Source organism: Ictidomys tridecemlineatus, chromosome 2 (assembly GCF_052094955.1).
Source record: "Ictidomys tridecemlineatus isolate mIctTri1 chromosome 2, mIctTri1.hap1, whole genome shotgun sequence".
NCBI lineage: Eukaryota > Metazoa > Chordata > Mammalia > Rodentia > Sciuridae > Ictidomys > Ictidomys tridecemlineatus.
In genome coordinates, this window is record NC_135478.1 from 106952620 (window position 1) to 106980344 (window position 27725).

At 58.7% G+C, this 27725-nt stretch overlaps 1 protein-coding gene across 5 annotated transcripts in view; it reads right to left on the reverse strand.

Moving 5' to 3' along the window:
- The window catches only part of Galnt9 (polypeptide N-acetylgalactosaminyltransferase 9), a 63246-nt gene extending 38198 nt beyond the window's left edge, over positions 1-25048 (reverse strand). For 2 of the 5 annotated variants that reach the window (XM_021733940.3, XM_021733938.3), the window contains exon 1: positions 24671-25030. In XM_021733940.3, the coding sequence (XP_021589615.1) occupies positions 24671-24911 (241 nt within the window). In that variant the 5' untranslated portion in view covers positions 24912-25030. Of the gene's footprint in view, positions 1-24670 lie in introns of all 5 variants that reach the window. The other 3 variants (XM_021733939.3, XM_005336346.5, XM_040292096.2) reach the window with 3 other exon arrangements.
- Between the last annotated feature and the right edge of the window lie 2677 nt (positions 25049-27725).

A 27725-nucleotide genomic window follows, 5' to 3' on the forward strand; every position in this document is an offset into this window, starting at 1 on the left:
CCAGGACATTCCACTTCAAACGGGGTAGCTGTGTGGAGGCTTACGTAGGGGGGACGCACACCGGGTGGGGACTGAAAGCTCAGGGTGCAGAGCGACTCCGTCTCTTATGTTCACTTAGCATTGCTACATGATGGCCGCGCTGTTAGAAAGTCTGCTCTCCACCTTGAGAAGTCTGCAAATGGGGCTCCCAGGGCACGGGTGTCACCACAGAGCCAGTTCTCCCTGCCTGGCCAGAGGGGCCCGTCAAGCCCGGGGCTTTCTTTCCATTAAATGTGAAACATGCTGTGTTGAGATCCAGACATCCTGGAGGAACCCGTGGGGTGCCCCTCTGCCAGCCTCACAGCCCGAGGACTTGGTTCCCCAGCTCTGGTGCTGCCCTCTTGCTCTGGGCACTGCGCACAGGAAGCTCTGGGCCCAGCTCTCGCTACCAGACAATTCCCTGGGCTCCTGGACATGAGAAATGAGCCCCGTCCACTGTCACCTCTGCCTGCGCTGCCACGTCCCAGCTTCCCTTAGCTGCTGTTATTTTTAGTTATGTGATGGTTGCCTTTGACTGTAGGAGGAATGCGGAGGCTCTGCTCTGGAGGCACAAACCTCTGCCCATTTCCCTGCCAGTGTGGACATCCCCACCCGCCTGGCCTGCTGGCCACCAGTGCCTTATCCTCCAAGGTCATGGGTACGGCTGCAAATGCCCCGTAACCACACCCAAGCTCCACAGGACTTGTCCACAGGTGGATGCTCAGATGAGAGGAGCCCAGCCTGGAGGGACCCTGAGGGGGATTGCAGCTCTGAATTGGTGAAGGGTGTCCAAGGTCAAAGCAGCAGTGACCACTCTTCAGATGCTCCACCATTCCCCAGAACCATGCCCTGTTTGGTCAGGTGGCTCCAGACCTGCCAGCTCACTCCTAACCTGGGCATGGGACAGTGGTGGCGGTGACTTCTGTACAGAGTGCACCCTCTGCACAGCCCCCTCCTTCACTCTCCACAGCACCCGACGGCAGGTAGGGAAACCCTGGCACAAAGAGGTCAAGCAACACACTCAACGTCACACAGTCTGTGAGTGGCAGACCTGGCTCACACCCTGCTGGGCGGCCATCCAACCAAGGCTGCTGGGAGACCAGGCAGGAGGGAGCCAGAGTTCAGGGGCTGTGCTCATGGTGGAGGCCTCTGTTGAGTCAGACCTGCCTCAGCAAGTCCAACAAGGACAGAATCACTGTCCCAGCTGCAAATCACTGTGCTTAGTCCCTTGAAAGATCCCTTGAAACTTCCTGCTGGTTTTCACTTCCAACGCCACCTGACTGCCCCTGGGTCCTGCGCACCACTCATTCCACCCTCTCCCTCCCTCCTCAGGTCCCGCCCTATCAGTCCCAGTACCCCAGACCCGGCCTGGGCCATCTCACCCTCACCATACACTACCACTCACACTGTGCTGGGATCCGATGACAGAGCCAGCAAGGACCATCCCTCCTAGTGGGCAGCCCGTTGTGGCCTCTCCCCAGACCCAGCTGGCTTGCAGGTGGGTATCTTCCCAAGGCTGGTGGGGACGTGGACTCTCACAGCACCATAGCTGAGCTGTTCTCTGCACTGGCCACCCTGGCGAATCCGACAGCCACTCAGCCCATGCCCAAGGCCCCTGTATCCCTAGGGTCACCTTCTAGGAGGAAGCTCTTGCTGCCCCACTGGACAGATGAGAAACTGAGGTCCCCGCCCAGTGCCACAGCAGATGGCCAGTGCAACTGCCCTCTACAGCAGGCATCTCAGAGGTCACCAGAGCCCATCCTGAAGGCCGAGGCGGTAATTTAACAGCTGCTCCTGTGGTCACTGCCGGGTTGGGCAGGCAGGGCCCAGTATGAGAGGAGATGCCCCATGGAGGACAGTGTTGGAGGACCACTCTGGCTGTCAGATGCCTCATCCTGCCATAGATGGGAGGCATCCTGAGCATGCACTGTGTGGTTCGTGGGATGGACCTTTCTGGCACTGGCCACATGACTCATGTACCAGCTGGACACATCTCCAGGCAGGGAAAGGGGCTCCTGGCCTGGGCAGCCACCACAGCCCTGTCCTCCCAGTCAGGTGGGAGGCAAGGACAGTCGAAATGCCAAAGCCAGTCAGTGCCAGGACCCACTGGCCAGCACTGGGATCCATAGGTCAGCACTGGGACCAACTGGTCAGCACCAAGACCCTTGGCCAGCACCTACTTCTCATTGCTGGGACATACTGATCAGTGCTAGGACATACTGGTCAGCACTGGAGCCCACTTGTCAGCACTGGGGCCTACTGGTCAGCACCAGGACCTACTGGCCAGCACCTACTGGTCATTGCTGGGACACACTGGTCAGCACTGGGGCCCACTGGTCATTGCTGGGACTTACTGGTCAACACTGGGACTCACTGGTCAGCACTGGGGCCCACTGATCAGCACCAGGACCCCCTGGGAGCCTTATTGGTGTGTCCAGACAGAGTCCGAGCCCTGGTGGGAGCGCAGCCCTGCTCCTCCCTGGAGACCCTCGTGTCTCTCAGAGGAGCTGTCACCCACTGGCACCCAGGAGCCCCCTGCAGCCCTGGCGACCCCTTCCCTGGGTGTGAATGGCAGATGCCCGTGTTTGCTGGCCCTGTTCACTGCGGGGCCTCAGAGGGAGCCAGGGCATCGTGCTCTGTGTGGGGCTCAGCATAGAGAAGCCAGTTTTCCCTTTTGCTGGCTCCTTGATCTGTTCCAGAATATCCCCGTGTTGCCTCGTCCAAGGCTCAAGTGCATTCCACGTGATGACCTCTGACCCCTCGCGTGGCACCCATGCTCCTGTCCCTGTCCACTGATGGGGCCCTGCTCAGGCCACATGCCCCAGTCAGAGCCGCTGGGTGGGAGCTTCTGGGGACCTGGAGCCGACTTTTCAGGAGCCTGGGGGCTTCTTTTTGTGCCAGCAACATATGCTATGGCTGTCACACAAGGTCTAGTTCTGAAGGAAAGTCACAAATGCCTGCAAAGTTGTGTTGACATACACAATCACCTGGGGTCTGGCTGTGAAGGACAGCCAGGACAGCGTCACACGGGGCCTCTGTGTGAGGACAGCCCAGGCAGTGTCATCTGGGGCCCCTGGGTGGGGACAGCCAGGGCAGCATCACTTGGGCCTTCTGTGTGGGGACAGCCAGGGCAGTGTCACCTGAGGCCTCTGCATGGGGACAGCCAGGGCAACGTCACTTGGGGCCTCTGTGTGGGGACAGCCAGGCAGCCTCTCATGCCCTGTGCCATCTTTGCCCACCACTGCAGCTAGGTGAGTGCACATGAGTCCACTTTGCCCTCGCTGCCCACCCAGAGCGTGGTCCTGTGTCCCTGGAGACCCTCTGTGACACCAAGTGCTCTTCATGTGTAAAGCTGGGTTGTGGCCACTCCAATTGCCCCTCCTTCCCTCATCCAGAGCCAGGAGCACCTCCAAGAGCCCGGCCAGGAGGGGTCAGTGCCAGGAGACCGCAGTGTCCAGCAGAGCACTGGGGGCGAGCAGGAGGCGGGGGCAGATGGCTTGGGAAAGGCGACAGGACCAGGACGGGACAGGAGTGCAGGAGGGTCCTGCAGACACCGCCAGGCAGCCAGTGAGGGGGCCGGGAGGGAAGGGGGCACTGAGGGCACCTGCCCAGGAAAAGCCAGAGGTGAAGCCACATCTGCCAGGTCCACAAGGAGCTGAGTGGACACCACGGAGCATGGTGGGGGCTGGGGCCATGCGATCAGGGGACAGCGGCACAGCCATGAGATGGAGCCAGGAACAGGGGCCTGGGGAGGGCTGGGGAGGGCTGCGGAGGGTGCCCCCCCCCCCCGGGAACTCGGGGACACCATGAGGCAGCCAGAGGGCCAGCAAGGTGGCACAGAAGCCAGACACAGGTGACCGCAGAGAGGCCTCCACAGCAGCAGGGGTCAGGGAGGGAGGGCCTGTCCTGTCCTGGCCACCAGCCCTTAAGAGGGAGGTGGCCCCATCCCGTCCTGTGCCCATGTTTGTATCATTTTCTCTTTGCTGATTTCTTCGCATCCTCCCCTCCCTACTTTGAACAGACACTCTGTGGCTTTCCTGAAGTCTTGAGCAAAGGCAAAGTTCATTCCTTTAGAGCTTCTTTTCCTGAATATCAATTCAAACTATAGATTGCCCTCTAAGTAAGAGCTGGGTGATCTTCATAAGGGACGTTTCATTGTCACTTGTCCGAGCGCCTGATAAGTTTTGACACTACATCCTTCTCAGAATGCGGGCCATTTGAAGTTAAGATTTTATTTGCAAACCCAGAGAGGACTTGTGCCTGTCCTGCCGTGGATTCTTGTGTGTGGGCACAGGTTGCAGGCAGCACAATCAACCTCCTGGAGGCGGTGACATGTGGTTGGACCTGCTGACTCTGGAGGAACCTATGTCTGGGGTGGACTCTGGGCTGGCCACCTGCGGTGTTACCAGAGCACATGGTCGTGTGGGGACCTCAGGGAGTGCATGGACCAGTCTCTCCCCGTGGCTCCTCGGGCATTTCCCGACATTCCGAGGGCTCTGGGAGGCACACAGGGCTGGCCACAGGCCTCTCAAAGGAGTTGGGACTTTATGGCCACATTTCCCATGCTAGGGAGGCCCTTAGCTGTCGCCTCCCTTAGGTGCGTTGAGGCTCAGGGTTCCTGTCCGTTTCCCTTGGGTCCCATCTCTGTCTCTGCCACTCTTCACACAACCAGGGGCCCCTGGACTGCATGCCACACCTCTGTTCCCTGGCTCCCCACACCCTCCCTCTGAGTTCAGCCTGTTCTCCCCCCCCCCCCAGGCTCAGCCTGCATCTGGAGATCCATCTGCCACATGGCCAGTGGGAACCTGCTGCTCCCTCCCTCCTGCCTCCCTTCGCACACAGGTCAAATTTTGCCACCACTCCTGGTTGGCGGTCCAGCTGGGTTGAGAACTCTGAGCTGGTAGTTATTCCCTTTCCAGCTCAGACATACTGTTCCAGTCTTCTGGACTCATCACTATTGCACATGATCCTGTTTGTAAAGTCTCTTTGATGACTTTAAGCTCTCTCCTCTCCCCTCTGTTGGTCTGTGGCCTCTCTGGGCTGCACCTGGTGGCTTTGTCCTACTGTGTCCTGCTGTGGGCACATTCATTTTCAGTTGCAGGCAGCATATCTTTCATTAATTCTGGACACACAGCCTCCATCTTTGGGGATGTTGTCTCTGCTTTGTCCTCTGTCCCTGCTCCTGGAGCACCTAGGAGACAGCTGCTTGGTGTGCCTCCCCCTCCCACTCACCCTTCCTGTCCCCTTCTCCCTGTGCTACGGTCTGCATCATTTCCTCAGGAATATCTTCCATGTCATGAATTCTCTCTTCAGCTGTATCTAATTCCCTGTGTAATATCTATGTTGGGTTTTTAGTTTTAATGGTGATATATTTTATTTCTGGAAGCTCCATGTATATTTTTTCCAAACTATGTATTCTTTTTCATATTATCATCCCTGTGTTATGTCTTTCTTTTAAAGACAATAACATGCCATCTCTCTTAGACTGCACCATTGTCCCATAGATTCTCCTGTCACACTGGTTGACTCTCCCAAGGGTCATTGTGTGTTTTGTGATTTTTCTCATGGAACTATCCTCAGGGCTGATTTTATCAGAGCATTCTGTGCAGCTGGAGTGGCAGAGGGGGCTCTCAGGGGCATTTCTCATCTGCCCTGGGCTCTGGGATGCACCTGGCAGAGCAGTGGCGCACAAACTTCATCTTGGAGATGTTTCTGCATGTAGACTGACAGCCAGGACTCCCAGGTGACCCTGTCCAGCACACACAAGCTTGAGCAGCTGTCGGCTGCCCTGTGGCTGAGGGGTGGCTCTGTTCAGAGAGTGTGACTAGTGGCTTGTCCCAGGCTCTCCAAGCTGGTCCCCAGGTAGGACAATTGGAGCGAGCTCAGACTCCTTGTTTGGGATGATGAAAAAATCTGGGCAAGGGTCATTTTTTTAAGCCAGTATTGGGAACACACTGTGATAATGCAGGAAGGTGACAGTGTATATGTCACCTGGGCAGGCCACTGGGCACAGGTGGGGTGTTGGAGGCTGACATCTTGGTGGGAGGTAAGTGAGGGGTGGGAGTGGCTTGGACTGGGTGGGGCTGGAGGTCTGGCAGTTCGCGGTGCTGGGAGCCATGGGGTGGGGTTTGGGTGAGAAGAGAAGCCCCTCCCTCAGGGCAGATTTCTCCTGGGCCTAGTGAGTCCTGGGGCCAGCAGCATGGGCCACCTGGGGTGTGTTGGGAATGCAGGCACATGAGCCGCCGCCCTTGCCACACAGAGGCCTGGGGGGCCAGCCTAGACAGGGAAAAGCCCCAGAGTTCCACACAAGGAGCTGGGAACGGCCACCAAGGGCCCTCGTTCTGCATCTGGCTATGCATGGAACTGCCTGGGGAGCCCAAATGCTCCTGGCCTCACCACCAGGGTTTTACCTGATGATCAATGTGTGACCGGGATGCTGGGACTGTTAACCAGTCACCAGGGCTCTGATGTGTGGACAGATGAGAGGCCGCTGTCCTGGTCAGCATGGCCTGGGCCTGGTGGCAACAACCCAAGCAGGGACCACGCTTAGATGGCAGGAAGGAGCAGAGCTGTTCATGTGGGCACAGCGCCAGGCTGCTGGTTGGGGGGTGTGGCAGGGAGAGTCCAGGTGCAGGCAGGATGGTCCTGGCCGGCCCATCCCAGGGCACCTGTCCAACATGCTCTCCAACCAGCACTTGGGCTAGAGCCTGGGACTCTGTTTGGGTTCAGAGGCAGCAGTGTGACCTGCAAGAGGAGAAGCTCCTTTCTGGGGACGGGCGGAACCCACAGGGCCCCCCTGCAGGCCCCCCTGGGGAGAAGCTCCCACGTGCGAGCTGCTAACGCCCCGCTTACAGAATCGTCATTCAAGTTCACTTCCCGTGAAACTCGCTTCTCTAATTACAAGAGATAATTTGGGGAGGAGACGCATCTTGGATGGGCGTGAGCTGACTCAGTGTGGGAGCCCCGCCAGGAGACGTGACTCAGAGCCGCAAGGGACTCAGTTGTGTCCCCCGCGCCTCCTTCAGCTGCACACAGAGCAGACGGCTGTGGGGGCTCCAGGAGAGCCACAGCGTGTCAGGGCACGGGGAACAGAGGGGACGGGACTCACGGGGACACAGCAATGCTTCGACCTGTTATGGCCACCAGGGGCCAAAGGTGCCCACTCTCCTAAGGTTTCAGGAGAAGGCAGCGGTAGACTTGTGTCTCCAGATATCAGCACCCAGTTCACAGGCTGGAAGGAACTGCGTGAAGTGACCACATGCTAGGTCATCGTGCCAGGCAGACGTGGATTGCGAGACCCCAGGCCTCCCCCAGGGACCATGCAGCTGTGGCTTTGCACAAAGGGACTTTAGACATGATCAAGTTGTGGACCTTGAGACAGGAGAGTGCCTTGTTTGTCCAGGAGGAGCTGAGGCTCAGGGGACTGTGACGTGCCCTTTGGTCTCAGCCCCATGAGGCCAACTCAGGGCCTCTGGCCTCCAGGACTGGAGTTGAGCCACCTGGTTTTTGGTCATTTGTTACGGTGGCCCCAGCTAAGCTGCTGCAATGGGCAGACCCAGGATGTCCAATTGCTGCAGCAGTGGATGCTAGTCCTGGCAGCTCCCTCCCTGGGGAACTTAGGCCGCAAAGCCCCTGCACACGACCGTGATGGGATCCGTGGCATGGAGCAGAGCCGTGGCCAGCACCAGACGCTAAGTGGGGGCCACACGGTGACTCTGGGATCTGCTGCCTGGCCCCTGCATTCCTGGCAGACAGGACCTGGGGAAGGGTGACTCCCAGAGCCCTGGGCCAGGAGGACCCTCGGGGTGGCTTACAGGGATGATCTGGACCTGCAGAGAACACTACAGCATGACAAGGGACCAGGAGGGCCACCAGCTACAGGAGGACAGGCAAGGACAGAGGGCAGCTGCATCCAGCCCATCCCGGGTGCCTCTGATGTGTGCTGGCCCCTGGTACAACTCCTAGAAACCCTCAAAGCCCCTCAGATTCCAGGTGACACATGGGTCTGCTGCTCCTCAGAAGGACCTGGCGGCCTGAAGATGGACCTGCCCAGGCAGAGACTGGCAGGGGGGGAGGCCCTGAGCACAGGGTCTCGGGGACAAGTGCCATGGAGCTGAGGGCCACACCTCTGTTAGACCATGGAGGTGGGTGAATGGTGACCCCAAAAGACAGGTGTCCCTCTGAACCTGTGAAAGTGGCCTTGTTTGGAAAGAGGGTCTTTGATGTGGGATCTCATGGACGCTCCAGATAGGAGATCGTCCTCTGCAGACCCTGAATCAACAAGCGTCCCTAGAAGACTGGAGAGGGCTGGGGCCGACCCGCAGAGGAGAGGCCCCAGGGACGCAGGTGCTGCGGCTGCTGGCCATGGAGCCCAGGGACCTGCCACCAGGAGCTGAGGGGCCGGATGCCTCCCCCATCTTGACTGACAGGAGCAACTCCTGCTGCTTACAGCCTGGTTGTCATCGTCACGCCCGCCCAGAAACAACCAATGGGAGGATGGAGTCACAGAGAGGAGAGGGCCACAGGTGGAGGGACCACTCGGGCACTGTGGCCCTCAGCAGCCTCTGTGTCCGTTTTCTCTATCAACAGAGTCCTGTGTCTTTGGGTGGCAGTGAGCCCAGCAAGGACACACCCCACAGCTGACCACTGCCTGGTTCCCAAGGCCCAAGTGGAACCTGCTGGGAGTCACTTCTAGAAACACCTAACGAGCCATCTCCACTGGAAGGTGTGCTTCCTGCTTTTTACCTGTGGCCTTTTATGAGTAGTCCTGCCTGGAACTAGAACTCAATGCTTGGAGCTGAAGCAGCCATCACATGACCACGAAGGGACATGCCACAAAACATTAAGGAGGAGCAGGGATTCAAAAGGATCTGGGCCCTCGGGGACATCCGTCAGCCCACAGGACTCATGATCAATGGAGTCTGTTAAGTACAGAGAGAAAGGACCCAGCATCTAGAGTCCCTGCTTGGCACATAAGGTGGGAGCCCTGAGTGGAAGAGCTGGCTGCCTTCCCCATCCAGCACTACCGGGGAAGGACCTGCTGGTCACCCCCCAACCCGAGCCCCAGGTGTGGACGAGCAGCCAGCTCCCAGAACCCTGCAAATGTCACTGCTGCAGAAGTGGGTCTGCACGCGGCCAGCCCCGTCCCTGGGCTGCGGGCGGAGATGTGCAGCTTGGGGGACGTGTGGCTTCCCAGCTCCGCGGCTCTGAGTCACTGACTCCCATCTGTTGCAGCAACTTGAGCCAACGTTCTCAGAGACAGGAAGCGTCCTGAACAGAGAGGCTGCTGGCCACAGGGCAGCCTGAGAGGACGTGGAGAGGACAGGCCCTGGGAAGGAGGGGGCGCTGCATGCAGCAGAGGTGGGGGGTGGGTGCCACCCCCATCCTCGGGTTCCTATTTGGTCTCATCCTGGCCAAGCTCAACCATTCAGACACACTATCCCTGGGGACCCGCGATCACCCACGGCCACCAGAATCCCAGAAAGGGGAGCAGTGGCACCTGGGGCCCTGGCTGGAAGCCAGGTCAGACCCAAGGAAGACCAAGTGCTAGATCTCAATTCAGCGTCCCCTTCCAAACAGCCCCCAGGGGGTGGGCAGGGCCTGGAGGGGGAGCTTTCCCCACCACGGGGGGTTCTGGGTGCCACAAAGACATTCCAGAGACGAGGAGAGGGGTCTGTCCTTCCAGAATCAGGGCAGGAGCTGGGGTTGGAGCCCCACATGTGACACCACTGAGCCCTCAGGAAGGTGGCTCCACCAGGGCCACGGTGAGACTGTAGGCCATGGATCCAGGACCATGCAGCAGATCGCCTGCTGACCACTGCTGGGCTAAGGCAGGCAGAGGCAGACTTCAGGCCAGGGAGCTGCTGGACACCCACCAGGACTCCTGCAGCATCCCCCACAAGACTGTGACCTTGGCTGCCTGCCTCTCACGTGGTGGGGAGGTGGAGGGGTGGGGACAGGAGGGACACCTTGCCCCATTTCTCCCCTCTCTTCCCTCACAAAAAGTCATTTGATGATCACAAAGGGAGACAAGACAAGGCTCCCTGGTTTGCCCCTGTAGATAACGTCTCCCTGCTGCTCCAGCTCCATCCACTCTCTCCAAATACGGCCTGATCTCCTCACAGCCAGGTCTCTAAGATTCCCCAGGGGCCCAAACTAATGTCAATGGCCAAAAGACACTGTCCCCCTGAGGCGACTTGGAAGCGTTCTGCAGGACATGGCACCATCGATAAAACCTCGCACCCTGGCCAAGCCCAAGGCAGCGCTAGGCAAGTCTTCACACGATCTACTGTCCAGCAGCTACAGCATCGACAGGCTGAAGCAAGTGAGACAGGAGGGCACCTCCTGACCTTCCTAAGTACCAACCTCACCAGCCTGCTCTGGACAGACTGCCCACGCCAGGCTGTCCACTGACAGCAGGAGCAGGAGGGGCAGTGTCTACTTGTCACCTCAGGATAGCCTGAGTGACTTCTCAGTGGGTGGGACGGGGTGTGTGGACACACCCTGCCCCAGCACTCAGCCTCTTGAACCCTGACCCAGACCCTCCTGGGAAGTGCTCGTCCCATGGGCTCAGCTTAGCTATGGAGGTCACCTGCAGGAAGAGGCTTCAGGGGCCCACGCCCTGGGGACGAAGAGGAGAGTAGCCTCCACCAGCAGGAGCAGAGGACCTGGCCTGCTCCTGTTGGCTCACATTGAAGCCCAGAAACACCCCATGAACAGGTGGGGCCAGCTGGAAGGACCAGAGCAGGGCTGGGCCCAGTGCTCCGTCCAGGCAACTGCCCGTCCCCTACCCCCCAGGTGTACAAGGAGCTGGCAGACCAGGCAGGGTCTGGGGCCTCTGCAGGCAGGAGTCCAGTCATGAGCCAGAGTCAGTCCCTTACTGTGTGTTCTACCCCTGCCCCTGCCCCCAGCTCATTACCACCCCCAGTGAAGACAGACAGCATACAGTCACTGTGCCCACCTAGCAGCCAAGTGCCTGCACTCCACCCCTGATCCAGATCCGACTTTACCCACGTCCTTGATGCAGGCCAAAGCTCAGCCTTGCATGCCTCAGTTTCCCATCTTGTAAGTGACAGACACAGTAGGTACCTCACAGCTGCTGTGGGGTGGCCAGCGTGTGTGGCGGGCCTGGCATGGCCCCAGCACCAGGAAGACTGGCTCCCACTATGGGCCGTCGGCATAGCCCAGTTCTCCCCTGTGTGGGGTACACATTCCTCCCCTGCCTGGGCTGTCCCACCCACAACAGAGCATTCAGTATCCTGGCCACTCCCACCAATGTGCTGTCTTGTGCTCCGGGTCAAACGCCCTGACGTGGGCTCTGAGGGCAGAGAGCAAGAGGCAGGGGGTGAGCGGGAGCAACCTGGAGGAAGGGTGGTCTGAAGGCTGCAGACTGCAGAAACCACTGCCCCAACCAGCATCTGGGGCTAGGCCACTGGACAGAGGCCAAGTCACACTGGCTCACATCCACGGAGCCACCCAGGAAAGAGGGAAGAATGTCCTCCACCCTCATGCCCCGGGCCTCAGGGCTCCCTGTATCCCTAGGCAGTGTCTGTGGCTCCAGATCCCTGTCCCAGGGATGATGCCCTTTCAGCTGGCTGTTCACTTCAGTGCTAGATGAGGACCAACCCACCTTCCTGGCCTTCTCTCCTGCTCCAGCCATTCCAGGTGTTGTTCTCCTCAGTTCCTGGCTTCACTCACTCCATTGTCTCCTCGGATATTTATTCACCCACCCATCCACTCCTCCATCCACCCACCTACCCAGCCATCCATCTAGCTATTCAGTCATCCAGCCAGCCAGCCAGCCAGCCAGCCAACCATCCATCCATCCATCCACCCAGCCATCCATCTAGCTATTCATTCATCCATCCAGCCAGCCAGCCAGTCATCCAACCATCCATCCATCCATCCAACCATCTATTCATCTATCCATCCATCCATCCATCTAGCTATTCTTCCATTCATCCATCCATCCATCCATCCACCCATCCATCCATCTAACTATTCATCAATCCACTCATCCACCCATTTATCTATTCATCCATCCATTCATCCATCTATCCATCCATCCATCCATCCATCCATCCATCCAGCTAGTCATCTATCTGTCCATCCATCCATCTAGTAATCCATTCATCAATTCAGCCAGCCAGCTAGCCAGCCACCTAATTATTCTTCCTTCCTTCCTTCCATCCATCCATCCATCCATCATCTACTCATCCATCCATCCATCCAACCAACCAGCCCTCTAGCTATTCTTCCATCCATCCATCCATCCATCCATCCATCCATCCATCCAGCCAGCCAGCCAGCCATCTAGCCATCCATCCATCCATCCATCTATCCATCCATTTATCCATTCATCCATCCATCCATCCATCCAGCTAGTCATCTATCCATCCATCCATCCATCTAGCTATTCTTCCATTCATCCATCCATCCATCCATCCACCCATCCATCCATCTAACTATTCATCCATCCATTCATCCACCCATTTATCTATTCATCCATCCATCCATCCCTCCATCCATCCATCTATCCATCCATCCATCCATCCATCCACCCAGCCAGCCCTCTAGCTATTCTTCCATCCATCCACCCATCCATCCATCCATCCATCCATCCATCCATCCATCCATCCATCCATCTAGCCATCTAGCCATCCATCCATCCATCCATCCATCCATCTAGCCATCTAGCCATCCATCCATCCATCCATCCATTCATCCATCTATCCATCCATCCATCTATCCATTCACCAAGCCACCCATTTAGCTATTCATCTATCCATTCATCCACCCACCCAGCCATCCATCTAGCTATTCATTCATCCATTCATTCATCTATCCATCTGTCCACCATCCATCCACTCACCTACCCACTCAGCCATCTGTCTAGCTATTCATCCATTCCATCCATCCTACTAATCACTAAATATTTAGCGAGTACCTTCCATGCACTAGACATCATTCTGAATGCCCATCCAAACTCTGCCTCATTTCAACTCTTTCTTTCTCCACTTCTGTTAGCATTTCTGCGGGCCTTTGCGTGCCTCTTGTTTAATCCCCTCAGTAATCCTATCATGGGATAAGTTTTCACATTTTACAATGTGGAAACCAAAGCTTAGAGAGGTGGTGACCTCCCCAAGGTCACCCATTGGGATTTGGGCCCAGATCCATTTAATACCACATGTGCCACTCAAATCCCCCCCCCCACCAACCGCCATGATGCCATCCTGAACTCCATGGGGACAACTCTCTCTCGTGCTCCTGTGAACCTGCATGCCACTGACAGCAACCTCCTTTGAGAACAGATAACACAGGCTGCTCCTCCCCTCAGGATATGGAGCTCAGGAAGCCCTGGGAACAAACTGCTTACTCTGCACTGCGTAGGACTCCTTGGGAAACATTGTAAATTGGACTAAGCCACCTCCTGGTCCCCTCCCCAGCTTCCTGAGGAGCTGGAGATCATGCATTTGGGCAGAGGCGAAGCTTCATCAGAAGAGGAATCAGGGCTGGCCAGTGGAACTGGGTAGGAGGGTCGGGTGGACAGCGGACAGCAAGAAGGAGAACCGTCACTAGGACATGCTAGCCAGGCCCAGCAGAGAGATCCCCTCTCTGCTGAGCAAGGTCTAGGGAAGAGGCACTGCTCCCAAGGCTGCCCCCCACCCAGAGCTGACCAGGAGGCCATGAGGCCAGGATGTCGAGTCTCTACCAAGGCTGGAAGCCAGGCAGTTCTGAAAACACTGTCTACTCCCACCAGTGAGGACACCTCTTCATCTTCCCCTGCCCACCACCATGTGCTCAAGAACTTGGACTGTCACAGTGTATCATCTCAGAGCTATGGGAGTCCCTTGCAAAGCCGGCCAAGGCCTACCTTCCTTCCTTGGAAATAAAAGCAGGACTTGTGGGCCTCAGGATGGGCTCTACAGGGCTGACCCGGCCGAGCAAGTCCGTTAGGTATGAAAACAGTCCCTTCTTGCTGTACAGTATAGGACGTGTCATGCCCACTGGGCCGCTCTCCCACCTGCCTCCAAGGAGGCCTGGGGCCACGAGGCCTAACCCCTCTTCTGTCCTTGCCTGCCCTGGGCCCTGTCTCCTGGTGGCAGAATGGGCTGCAGAGCCAGTGGCCGTGCAGGATTTGCAATACCTTCAGCCACCGCCTCTGCTAAGAGCATAGACCTGTCCCTTACCTCTTTCTGAGGTGAGGGGGTGGGAGCTGGACTCCTGGTGCAAAATGACGGTCTTCTCCAAGGTGGCAATGCTCAGGGGCGAGGAACGTGGGTACCAGAGCTCAGAGAGCAGAGACAGTGCCCGCCCAGCTACAGTTTGCTGGTCTTTGGCTCCTTCTGTCTCACCTCCCCTGTTCTTCCACTCAGGAAAGGTCTGGGCAGGGGCAGAAGCCTGCTCTGCAGCCTCCCAAGCCCCCCGACCCTGCAGATGGCGCCACGCCCACAAACACTGACCCCTTCTCCCCCAGCAACAGGGGTCTCAGCATCCCTGGAGCATGACGCATATTATGCAATGCCTTTCTTCTGAAAGGAAACACAGATGAAATGTAACCAAACATATGCTTTAAAAAAATCCATCTAGTGCTATAGCTGTACTAAAAAAAGAAGAAAAAGAAGGAGGCAGTTTGCAGCTCACCGCAGACCGTGACCTTGTTTCTGCTTTCCTGGGAAACGGAAAATCCCAGGAGAATTCTGGCCTTCCTGCCCAGGTGGCCCACAGCCCCTGTCCCACCATCTCCCATCCAGAACCTGTCCATGGCGCTGCCCAGGCCTTCCCTCCTCCCTCTCCCCTCGGCTTTCTCCCGTCTCCCCAGTGCCCATCTCCTTGGGCAGTTCCAACGGCGTCCATGCAGGGTATCCTCTTCCATCTCACACACCCATCCCAGCCCACCCCTGTCCTACTGATGGACCTTATGCACCTTTACTACACCGATTCTAAGCCAGGGTTGCTTGTCTCCAGGGGACACATGGCAAAAAAGGGAGACACGGTGGGTTTTCACCACTGGAGATGGAGGGAGGCAATAGTATTCAGTGGGTAGGGCCAGGGGTGGGTGCAGCTCACGACAGCCACAGCCTACAGTGTACACATGCCCACATCCCACCCCGCAGAGCCACGTCCCGCCCTGCAGAGCCACGTCCCACCCCTCAGTGCCACATCCTGCCCCACAGAGCCACGTCCAGCACCACAGAGCCATATCCCGCCCCACACAGCCATGTCCAGTCTCACAGAGCCACGTCCCGCCCCACAGAGCCATGTCCTGCCCCACACAGCCACATTCTGCTCCGCAGAGCCACATCCTGCCCTGCACAGCCATGCCAGAGCTGCAGAGCCACATCTTGCCCTGCAGAGCCATGTCCTGCCCCACACAGCCACATCCCACCCCAAAGAGCCATGTCCAGCCCCACACAGCCACATCCAGCCCTATAGAGCCACGTCCCACCCCACAGAGCTACATCCCACTCCAAAGACCCACTTCCAGCCCTGCAGAGCCATATCCAGCCCCGCACAGCCACATCCCACCTTGCACAACTGTGTCCCTCACTGCACAGATGTCCTGCCCTGCACAGCCACGTTCCTCACTGCACAGCCGCGTCATGCCCCACAGAGCCACCTCCTGCCCTGCACAGCCGCATCCTATGTCTTGGTCCTCACCCCCACTAAACCTCTCACAAGCAGCTAGCCAGTTGCGACCCCTGGATTTCAATCAGGAGCTCAACTTGTAGCTTTGTTTCCAGGCTTTTATGGAAGTAAAATCATATTTTTATCTGCATTAGTTTTCTAGAGAGATATTTGTCATTAAAAGTGCAGATAGATGTGCCACCTCCTCTGCCTCATCTCTACTGCTCTGGCCTCCCCCTGCCCCTGGAGAACCCAGGGGGACCTGCTCATTGCAGGTTGAATCTGGCGCATCTGTAGCCAGCTCTGCCCTGGCCCAGGGCCCTGGAGGAGGAGCAGCCCTACCGGTCTCAAGCCCATGATCCGGTTCCCACAGGTGGCAGCCATGACTGAGGCTCCAGCTGGCCTCCCAGCACCAGGCTGCCTGGGACCTGCACTGCGCAGGCCGAGTCTGCCTGCTGTCACTGTCATGCCCTCTGTTGAGAAGTCCCCGGGGCCCTCCCAGCAGGGCCCCACGACACTTCAGGCTTCTTCCCTCTTCCTGGATGCTATACAGTGCTCTGTGCTTCACCGAGTGAGTCTAGTAGGCAGGGCAGGCCAACCAGAAGCTCCACCCAGCCCCTCGGGGTCCCCAGTGTAACCGTGGGCCCTTGAAGGCTGGTGCAGGAAGCAGTGGGGGTGGAAGGCAGCCTGGAGCAGGAGCCACACATGGCCTCTAGACGTGGGAAACAGGGAAGGCCCTGGGGCATCCACAGCACCAGCCCTGCTCTGAGTTCTGAATCCAGCCTGCGAGAGAGATGAGCGCGTGGAGCGTTAAGTCACCAGGTCATGTTCAGGAAGCACAGTTCTGGCATCTTGCCCTGGCCCTCGCTGACACAGAGCCCCCAAGGAGCCTCGCACACTAACAGGGCTGCGTCCCTGTGTCCCTGTGTCCCCGTGCTGCCAGGACTACAGTGGGGCATAGTGGGTCTCTGTTGCAGCAAGATGAAGTGCTCTGCCCAGGGCACTCGGCCGAAGCGTCCACCTGGAGCACCAGGAGCAACACAGGTGACGCAGGACACAGGGCACTGGGGGAGACTGGACAGCGAATCTGCTTGTGCTGCCATCTGGAGCCTCCCCCTCACTGGCGAGGAGCGTCCTGTCTTCAGGTCTGTCTCGCAGACCCACTCCCCCACCCCACCCCCGGGCTCCCGAGGCCAATGCTGCAGGTGCAGGTAGGAAGCGCTCCAGGGCCCCCAGGGAGATGCTGTCTCAAGGCAAAGCCTAGACCAGGCTGGGCCTCCATAGAACCTGCCCAGTGTTCCAAGCCTCAGATTCGTAAATGAATGAGACTATGCCTGCCCCCTTGCCTTCCCACCTAGTCTTTCGTTATTTCTGCCAGGAAGAGAGAGAATATAGACTTCCCCTTCCTCCCAGCCCATTTCTTTCTCCCCGGGTCTGGGCTGTGCTGGGCAAGGTACCTCTTCCTCTGCTCCCCAGATCCACTGGCCTCAGCGGATCATCCGGTTGTCCCAGGATTGACTCTGTGGAAATGTGCTTAACACTGAGAAAAACCACTTGCATGAAGAGCAGATAGGCTTGGCTCGGCTAATCATGCCTAGCTTGTCACCTGCACAGGGGCCTACGTGAGCCATGGGGTGCTAGGCAGCCTCCACTGTCTGCTTCCTGCCGAAGGCTGAGTGCGTGGCATCCCAGCCTACCCACCACGAGATCCACCTGGCGTCCACACCTCTGTGGCCAGGACCCCCGGCTGTCCAGAGCCCTTCAGGGCTAAGGCTGGTCAGGGTGGTCACCAAGGCCCCCAGAGTACCCAGAACCAGCACTGGGAGGACACTGGGCCTCCAGTCTCCCCATCTTCCCTTGAGGCAGACTCTGTAGGTAAGTTGGACAGGTCCAGGTGATGCTGGTGATGCCCTCACTCAGCGCCAACTCCCTGCAGATCTGTCCTCCCCCATGAAGGGCTGGACAGGGCTGCTCTCCAGGGCACCTATCAGCAGCAGGGGTTTGTGAGACACAGACACCAGAGTCTACCAGTCTGTAAGCTACGTTGAGATTTCTTCCTCTGAGATCTTCCTGGAAGCCCTAGCCCACGAGCGCCAGCTGGGCCCTCGACCCCCACCCTGCAGCAGAGCCTCACTCCTTCCCATCAGGGCAGGGACAGCAGGGCAGGAAGGAGCCACCGCTGGGCGGCAGGAGTCCATCACAGTCCCGGCACCTCGTGGATTACATTACTTCCCTGGCCTCCACCAGGCCTGGGATGCAGCGTCAGGCAAGCGCACTTGGTTTATCTGCTTAAAAGTGAAACATCAGCAGCTCCGGCACCTGAGGGGCCTCTGCAGAGGGACAGGGCCTCTCAGCCAGGCCAGGGGCAGGGGCAGGGCTGCTCACAGGAGCAGCTGGACCCCGCATGGGCCTCGGGCTACAGCACAACACTGGGAGGAAGCTAAGGGTGCTGACCCAGGGATGGAGCCATGGGCACACATGGATGGCTCCGGCACTGACCCACCTGTCTCCCTCTCAGGGTCTGGGGGCCTCGAAGCCCATCCACTTCTCTTCCAGCCTTTGGGGTCCAGTCCCAACCCAGGACCACATCAGTTAGCACCAGCCACCAGTCCCTGAAGGGCGCCTCTCCCCAACATCCCACCCCCCCTAGTTTTGAACCAGTGTGGAAAGAAGATGGCACCCCAGCCCCTTCCCCGCAGACCTGAGGGTGCACTGGCATCCGGCAGGGCCAGCAGGAGCATCTCCCAACCTTAACCCCCAGCCAGACGCTGGCCAGGCCCAGGGAGGGGACAGGACCCTAACCAGGAGGGCAGGAAGCATGGCCTCCCACAGCGTGTCCAAATGCACTGGTCTATCCTGTCCATCTGACCCAGCACCACAGAGCCCCTCTGGCAGGGGCTGGGAGCCTACCTTTAGTTCCCATTCTCGCCCTGTCAGAAAGGCCAAGTGACCCAGAGCCCTGCCTCTACCCCCTGTGGGATCCGGCCTTTCACAAGCTCTCTAACTCCCACTCCTCAGCAATTTCCTTTAAATTGGCTCGTCTTCTGAATTAAATACATTTGCTTCTTAAATAAGTAATATATCCCTACCAACAAGAGAAAACCTACATCATTCGTTCAAAATATTAGTAAATAGAAAATGAAAACCAGAGTGGCAATTAAAGTCTACCAGACGTGCTGCCAGACCTGAACCCGGGGATGGCTCCGCGGAGCTAGAGGGAGGCTGGGGATTTGGGGAACTGCCACCGACCGGCACTGTCACCAGCATGGCCAAGAGGCTAGAGGAGGGCACAGAGGGGACGCTCCTGGCACTGAGACCAGCTTTCTTCAGGCCAGTCCTGGGTCACCTGTTTTGGTAAGGAGGGGCTCTGCTGCCTGGCAGGCTCCTCCCTGCCAACTCCTTCGGCTTCACCAGGCTCTGGGGTGGGCGCCTCCCACCCACTCCCCAGGGGAGGAAAGTGAGGCACAGGAAGGCAAAGATGTACCCTGGGTGAAGGGAGGAGCTGGCCATGCTCTTAAGGGTCCTCATCAGTGGGGGCCTCACCCTCAGGGACACTTCTGGTGTCCCAGATGGCCCTGGCGGGCAGCAGAGACCAAGGACCTGTCAGGCCAAGGGCAGTGTGGGTCAGATGACTGCTCAGCACCAGGGGGCAAGGTCTCAGCCACCCTGGAAGCTTGCTTTTCCCATCTGCCCATCAGCAGGACCACGGTCACTTGCCAAAGGTCATGTCGGCCGACTGGGGACCTGAGGACAGGGGCTGGAAGGGCTAGGAGGTGGGTCCCAGGAAATCACGGGCTTGCTTTAAGACCAGCTAGCTGGTGGTCAGCACTGTCCTAGGTGGGGCCCAAGTGCTCCTAAGGCACAGTATTCCAAGCCACCCTCCCTGGGAGCCTCCTGCACTTTCCAAGCCCCAAGGGACACTGTTAACATCCTTCCTAGGTGACAAGGCCACCCAGGAGAGTGGGGAAGGGCTGCTTATCAGGACCCTCAGGTCACCACAGGGCTTTAGGCTCCTGCCTACACCCAGCCCTACTCACCTACCCAGACCCCAAGGCCGGCACCAACACCCCTGTGTGAGGGTCATGTTTACTGCCACACAGCGCCACACAGGGGCCTCACACCACAGGCTTCTCCCACAGTCTGAGCTGAAATACTGGGTGGACAGGCATGGTCCCATGAAGGCTCGGGGGAGGATCTGCCTGCTCCCGGCTCCCAGCAGCTCCAGGCATCGCTTGGTCTCCGGCCAGGGCAAGCTGGACGATCCTTCCCACACAGTCCTGAGCCTGGACCTACACAGTGGCTGAGCTGAGCACAGAGGCCTCCCCTTGGCCCCAGCCCTCTCCTGGCTCAGGTCAGGGGCGGTGTCCATTGACCATAACTCCCAGTTCAGTCCAGGCTTGGCGGTGCCCACACTCCTGTGGTCAGTCCTGTCAGGATCGCTGGTGAGGCGGTGGCCAGCAGCCCAGACAGGAAGAAGAGGCAAAACCTCAATGCCCTGACCTTGACGGGGGACCGGCTGCTCCAGGCATGGGTACAGCAGCGGGGACAGTGAGTGCTTGGGGCTTGCCTCGGGGACTGGCCGTGCAGGGCTTTGTTTCCTGGTATTCAGGCAGCAGTGGGCAAGGCGTGGGGGGCCATGACCCTGGAGTCAGGCACAGCAGCATGTGGGGGCCAGACCCTCCCAGACCCGCAATTAGAGAAAGCATCCAGCACACCATGGCCGTCTCCCCAGCCACCACGACTCCGCTGCCTGGCCTGGCCACATGAAAACATTGTAGCTCCTGAGGAGGAGTCCAGGAGGCCGAAGGCTGAGGGCAGGGCCCATGGCTGACTTGCAGGGAGCAGCTCTGGAGTCAAACCTGCCTGCTTAGGAAGCGCTCTCTGCCTGCCTTGATCCCCTGGGGGCTGAGGGGAAGCTGCCTCACCACCTGCATCCGGAGGCTCCTGAGGGGGGTATGAGCTGGATAGGCCAGAGGGAGATGGGCAAAGCCCCAGTCCTGCCCACTGTGTCTCAATCCAGCACAACAGGGATGGGCATCCCCTTGTGCCAGGTGCCACCTGAGCAGGATGAGAGGCAGGCTGGGCATCTTCCCAGGCTCCAGAGCAGGCCCCTCAGCCATGCCATGTTCCTGTGGCTGACACTGTCCAGGCTTTGCCCCCTGCAGCCAGGGGACCTGGCACACCTGCTAGTGATGGGCATCCCCTCCTCTCGCCTTGCTTCTCTCGCTCCCTGTGAACAACTCCTGGTGCTGGTGCTGGGCATGTGGTACCCCACGCTCTGGGACCCAAGGGTGGCCTAGGGAGGCCCCTTCAGCACCAATAGCCACTGGACTCTCTCCTGCCTACCCACCCAGAGCCTCGCTCCCTGGCCAGGGCTTCCCAAAATAGGGGGCCACATGCTGACCCAATCAGCTTGCAGGACCCCATTCTCAGCAGGAGACAGGCCTGGTGTTAAGTAGCCCCAGTGGCCCTGCCAGAGTCTCTGCCTTTGGAGTCAACTCACCCTCCTGATCTGGTGGCTGCGCCCAGGTGGCCCCACCCACACCCCCCTAACAAGCAGCCTCGGGAGGCAGCAGCTTCCAGGAGCGTAGACCCTGCAACTCACGGGGTGGTTGTGATTCACGGTTGCCTCTTGAAATACATTTATTGAAGCCAAAGCAATGAATCATTTCAGAAGCGAGCAGGCACTCGAAGGTATCCGGGAGCCCCTGTGTAAGGGCACCCCCACCTTGGTGTTAGAAGCCCCTGCCCTGAGAGGACGAGGACAGGCAGGAAAGCTCCCAGAGGCCAGGAGGGCCGGACCTGCTTCCTGCAGGATGCAAGGCAGTGGTATCCACTTTCCGGGCAGGCAGAGGTCACACACCCCAGGGCCTCTCTGGCCTGGCGGTCTGCGATATCGGTTAATAACTGCATAAAGGGAGGTCCTTCTGAAGCAGGTGCCTCTTTCAGCAGCTGTCACCACCTAGTCTGAGAATGACCTTGGGCAAGCAGCCTGCCTTGTGCCTCTTCTGTCGTGAGACCGGCCTTGAACTCCTCTGACTGTAACTCGCGCACTGTGCACCGGGCTGAGTGGGCGACTTTAGAAACCACCCTGGAAAGCCAACAACCAGGATCAAGCCACCACTTCCTGTCCTCAGCATGTCCCTAATACTGTCTCTCCTCTTCAGGGCCCCCAGCAGGAGGTGACAGGTGGGACTCCTAGGTGCAGTGAGGCCCCTGGGTATGTTCGACGCCCCAGGAGAGACCCTACTAGCAGCTTACCCACTCTCTCTCCCTGCCGCATTGGCCAGCCACAGGTCAGATGCCAAGAGCAGGGGCTGACAGGACATCAGAGGGTGGCACCTTTTCCTCTGTTCCCTGGCTGCAGAGGCTCCTGAGCTTGGTGTTTACAGGCTCACTGAGCCACTGCAGGCACAGGAACAGGGTTCTGTGCTTTGGGTGTGATTAGGGTTTGCATAAGGGTGTTTCTCATCTGTAAACATTTCTTCTTGCCTCGAGCACCGAATTCAGAAGCAAACATTCCTGCCATCTGGGGGATGCCTTTCCTGACAGAATCTCCCTCCAGGCCTGAGGTTTCAACCTACACCCCACACAGGGGCTGCAAAGCTCAGTGAGGTGTCCATGTGCAGATGGCTGGGCCAGCCATAGAACGGCCCACTCCGGCCTGCTCCCCCACCAAAGCTGCTGGCTCTCCCTGGCTCTAAGGAAACTGGGCCTCTTCCCCCCAGTACCTCCTTTCTCACAGATTCCCTGAAGCCAGGAGAAATCTCCAGGGAGCTGCTGAGGCTGAGGAAATGTAAGTGACAGATCAATCTTGCTTTGTATTTCTCCTTCTCCCTCCTGAACTCGGCCGGATTAGCATCTGGCAGAAACTCCCAGGAATCAATCTCAGATTTCCGGGACCTGAAATAGAACCGGTGGTGGAGAGACCAGGCTGCACCCTCCTGGATGCACTCATGGATTTCCTCAACTCCTGCAATCCAGGAGGGGGCAAGAATGCATCGGGAGGCCTCAGAGGGCCTCCCTGCCACTGGACTGTGCCCTCCTGGGGACCTGCCCAGGAGCAGTGACAGATTCCGCTGTCTCTTGTCATTTCCTGGAGCAAGTATTGAATAGCTCCTGGGTTTAGACACTACAGGGCACACAGGTCAGAGAGAAGGATATAATGTGGCCCCAGCAGAGAGGGAGAGAGAGGGGACCAGGAAGAGGCTGGGAGAGGAAAGAGGGATGGTGGGAGGAGGAAAGGATTGGAGTGGAGGGGGGAGAGAGAGAGAGAGAGAGAGAGAGAGAGAGAGAGAGAGAGAGAGAGAGAGAAGAGGAGAGGAGAGGAGAGAGAACATTTAAAAAGAAAGGAAGAGGGGGAGATGCGGGGGGCGGGTGGGAGAGCGGGCGGAGAGGCTGGGGAGGGAAGGTGGCACGCCACGTCCCCAGTCACGTCATTCTCTCCCCACTGATGTCAGAAAAGTTGGTTGAGGGTCCAGGCTCTCTCTGCCAAGGCTCCTGGCTTCTGCTCTCAGCGGGCGAGGCAAGGAGAGCAGTTCCCGGGGCTGCCGGCCGTCAAGATGTTACACAACCCCAACGAGCTGCCAATGTTTTTATATAATCCTCCGGTTCTCCCCATAAAACAGACCATAACACCCTGGCAAATACACTTCAATAAAGCTCTGTGCTATTACCGGGGCACGCCACCTTCCAGGAGATGAATCACTGCCGGAATGGCCAGGTGGCCGCTCCGGCTGAACTTCTCCTTTCGTGGTTACAGGAGAAAAGCAAAGACCAGAAAAGCCAGGGAGCTGGCCAGCCATCCCCGGGGAGCCAGGTATTCCATGGTGACCAGAACGCACTGAGGGGTCTGGGCGTGCTTAGCTCTCCAAGAGTGAGCCACCAGCAGGCCAGATGGTCCTCAGCCTAGGGACACACTAGGCAGCCCCTTCAGGCTGTGGCTCAGAGGCCCACCTGCAACTCAGGCTCCCACAGAATGGGCCCCCAAAGGAACCTGTCAGAAGACCCCAATCTCCACCCCCCACACATGTGGCACAGAGCAGCATACAGATCCCAGCCCCCAGCCACCTTCTTTGTGACCCTGTCCCTGGCACTTCCTGGAAGAGGTTTGCTGGGGCTATCAATGCGGAAAACAGAACAGCCTAATGAACCAGAAGGGAGAAGCCCCTGGTAAAGTGGGTACACCCAAACATTCTCCTTCCTTCATCCTGGCCGGGGGGCAGCATTCCCTGTGTTCATCCTGCCCATCCCAAAGTGGAAAAGTATTCATTTCACTACTGTGGCCAGTGGCCTTGACCTACCCTGACACCAATGCTGACCTTCCCAGGGCCCCATGGAGCAAAGGACACTTTCAAGGCTTTGGGGACTCCCTTTGGACAGCCTCCCTCCATGTGAACAATTAGCTCCTGCCCAGCCCTGCTGGACCCTGGACTTTATCTTTCCACACAGCAGCCAGGCCTCAGCATTTCCCCACCACAGAACTTCATGGCACAAGCCCTGAGCAGTCCATGTGGGATTCTGTCTGGGTCAGGGGTCACAGCCTCAGTGGGTCCCCTGTGAGTCCCAGCTGCAAGGACAGGACATAAGCCATTTAGAGGGCAGCACCTGCCCCTCCCTCCACCTCTGCAGAAGGATGGGAATAAGCCTGACCTAAGCCCTGGGGGCTGGCAGCCTGCCCTCACCCCTGGACCCTGGTGCTGCCTGCTGCCAGGTAGATCCTAAGAACCTCTCCTGAAGTTCCCTCAAGTTCTCCTGGGGAGTAAGTTTGAAGTCACCGGGTGGGAGGCTGGGGTCCTTCCCAAATGTTCACTGGAGGAATGAATGACTGAGTGATCATCCAGGCCAGCCTCTGCCAAAGGGAGGACTCAAAGAGCTCTCACCTCTGTCTGCCTCCCGGCCATTCGCTCCCACGGGCACACAGAGGGGCTGGTTCCAGCCCTGCGGCCTACAGCCGGGGTGGGCGTGGGTCCTGGCCCCTTGGCCCAGCGGCGCGCCCCCACCGGACCCTGCTCCGGCCGCTCACCATTGAGCTGGTTGTAGACCACCTCCTCCAGGTGGTCCAGACGCTGCAGGATGGCTTCGCGGTCGGCCAGCGCGCCCACCTTGGCGTGCCGGCTGCGCACCCGGCGGTCGGCGCCGCGCACGACCTGCACCAGCGCGGCAGAGCGGTCCTGCAGGCGGCAGTACACGGAGAAGAGGACGATGCCCACGAACACCAGGATGTTGACCGTCAGCAAAGTTTTGATCTTCCTGGCCACCGCCATGAGTGCGGATCGGGCGGGGCCGCCTCGCCGCGGGGCATCCCCAGGGGCCTGGGCGGCGGCAGCCTGGGCGCGGCCGGCCGCTGCGGGGACCCTGGCCGGCGGGCGGGCGCTGTCCCTTCAGCACCGCCGTCCGGCGCGCAGGGGCTGCCCGGGGCTGCGCGCGCGCGGCGCCGCCGGCATCCTCCGCAAGGCGCCCGCCCGGCGCCGAGCGGCCTGGCCCGGAGGCGCGCGGGGCTCGGCGGCGGGGCCGCTCCTCCCGCGCTCCTGCCCGCGCTCCTGCGCCCGCTCCTCCCGCCCCGCAGCCACGGCGCCGGTGCGCAGTGACGCGGCCTCGCGCTCATCAGCATGCACGCGGCGCCCGCCGCCCCGCCCGCCGCCCGCGGGACCGCCCGCCCGCCGCCGCCGGTGCGCGGCCCCGGCCCGGCCGCCGGGGAGCGAGGCCACGGGTGCCCGCGCGGCCGCGGAGCCCCGCCCTCCCCGCGCCCTTCCCGAGGCTCCCGCGCCAGCGCGGGGGATGAGCCCCAAACTCGACTCCCCACAGCTGGGCCCGTGTGGGTGCTGGACCAGACTGGCCACTCGTGTGGACCCCTGAGCTCCGGAGCCGGGGCAGATGGTGCAGGGGAGGAGCGGTCCGAGCCTCCTGGTCCTACGAGATCCCCTCTCCGCCCCACTCTCTGAGGCTGTGGGGTGGGAAAGGACAGGTGGAGGCTGACCCACCAGGCCAGCGGAAACCCACCAGGAGAGGAAAAGTGAACACAGACCCAGTCCCCAGGTCATGTTCCTGGGAGCCCAGAATAGATGCACCACCCCTAAATCCCAGCTGCCCCATCTCTACTCTAGCCCCTCACCAGAATCTTGTAGATGAGCAGCTGGGGTCTGGAGAGGGAAGGGCATCAGCACAGGTATGCTCCCGTGGACATGTACACAGAGTCCAGAGCTGAGAAGCCCCAGGGGCCTGAACCAGCAGCCAGGGTGGTGAACTTGGTTCACAGGACATGAGCCTGTCTGCTGGGCTCTCGCTGTGTCCCCAGTGCCTGAAATGACTTTTGACACATATTGGTGCTCAGTAAATACTTGCTGAATGAACAAATGAGGGAGCATTTATTAGGACCTTACTTTGTGCTGGTCCCTTGAAGTAGAGAGACAAGGAGGACCAGGCCCTGGGGTTTCACAGCTCTTGTCTTGGTGTGTGTGTGCATGTCTGTGTGAGTGTGTGTGTGCACACACGTCAGTACACATGTGTTTCTGTGCATGCATCTGGATGATATGCATGTATATGTGTAAGTGTGCATATGTCTGTGTGCATGAGTGTGAGTGTATGTGCTTGCATGTGTCTCATGTATTATGTGTGCATGTGCCTATGTGCCTGGGCACGTGTGTTCATCTGCGTCAATGTGTGTGTGTCTCTGGGGGGCCACGAGCCCAGGTATGTGTGTGAGTGCACACATGTGCATGTGTCTGCATGTGTTTGTGCGTGTGCCTGTCCACATGTGTGAGCACAGATGTGCATATGTGTGTATTCAGTGTGCATACATCCAGTGTGTGCATGTCCCTGTGTGTTCATGGGTACATCTCTGCATACATGTGTTTGGGTGTGCATGTTCGTGTGTGCCTGTCTGTGCATGTGTGTGTGTTGGGTGGGTATCTGGGGGTCCTGGCACCTTGTCCTGTGCTCTCTACTCCAAACGTGCATGTCAGTACAGAAGGCACCTCCCATCCACTAGGAGATTTCCTGCCTCTTGCCAGTTGTTGACGGGAGCTGAGAGCTCCTTTCCCGGCTGAACCTCTCTTTCTTCTTGAGACATTTGTCTCAAAAAAAATTCAGAGGACACTAGCAGGAAGGACCCAGCCACTGGGACCGTGGCCAGTGTGCTGCAGGGTGCTCACCGTGGTGGCGTGTTCCCAGATGGAGCCTGGGGACACCGTTTTAATCCTCCCTCCAGGAGATTCTCCAGATGCAGCGAGTCTGAGGGAAACTGGCCTGCTCCACTATTCCCAGTCCCCCCTTCAGAAATGCCATTCTCTTCTGTTCATGCAGTGCCCGGTTGTAGGACGTATTTTGCAAGGACCAGCTTTTGGCGTCACCACACAGAGCACCAGCGTTGGCCCGCGCTGGCTCTGCACATCCCTGACTCACAGCCACCACACAGAGGCACAGACTTGCTTTACTTGATTTCCCATAAGAGGAAACTGAGGCAGCAAGGGAATAAATCCTTCCTCAAGGTCATGTCTATGGCAAAGCCTGGATCTGGGATTTAAGCCCAGACAATTTGGCTCCAGAATTGAATTTATTAGCCACTGCTGCTTGAGACAAAAATCAAGTACTTTTCATTATATGTTTATTGAAAGTGAAGCTGAAGCGTTTTGCGGGGTAAAGCATTACTCTGCTCGTGTGGACACATCGTCCTGCCTTCTAAGACCTAGCAGGAGATGGTGCGTCCTATGCAGGCACCCCCATTTGGCTAACATTCACTGGACACAAGTGCCTGGGAGGGGGCTGGCTTGATGCTCTGCAGGAGGGGCCTCTGCCACGCGTCAAACCAGAGCAGAGCCCCTGGACCCAGTACAGTGACAGGGACGAGGTGGCTCAGCAGAGATCCACCAGCCCTGCTTGGTTATGGTGCCCACAGGGCCTTCCTCCTGCACTGCCCTCCATGGTGAGCCCTGGCAGTCCTGGACTTCTTGGGATGGCCAGTCCCTTTAGAGCCCTGAGACCTTGTGTTCAGAGTGTCAAGAGCCCAATAGGGATACCACCTGGGGAGGCCCAATGCCCCCAGGGAGCCCCAGGGCCAGTCCCCAACACCCAGGTGCAGC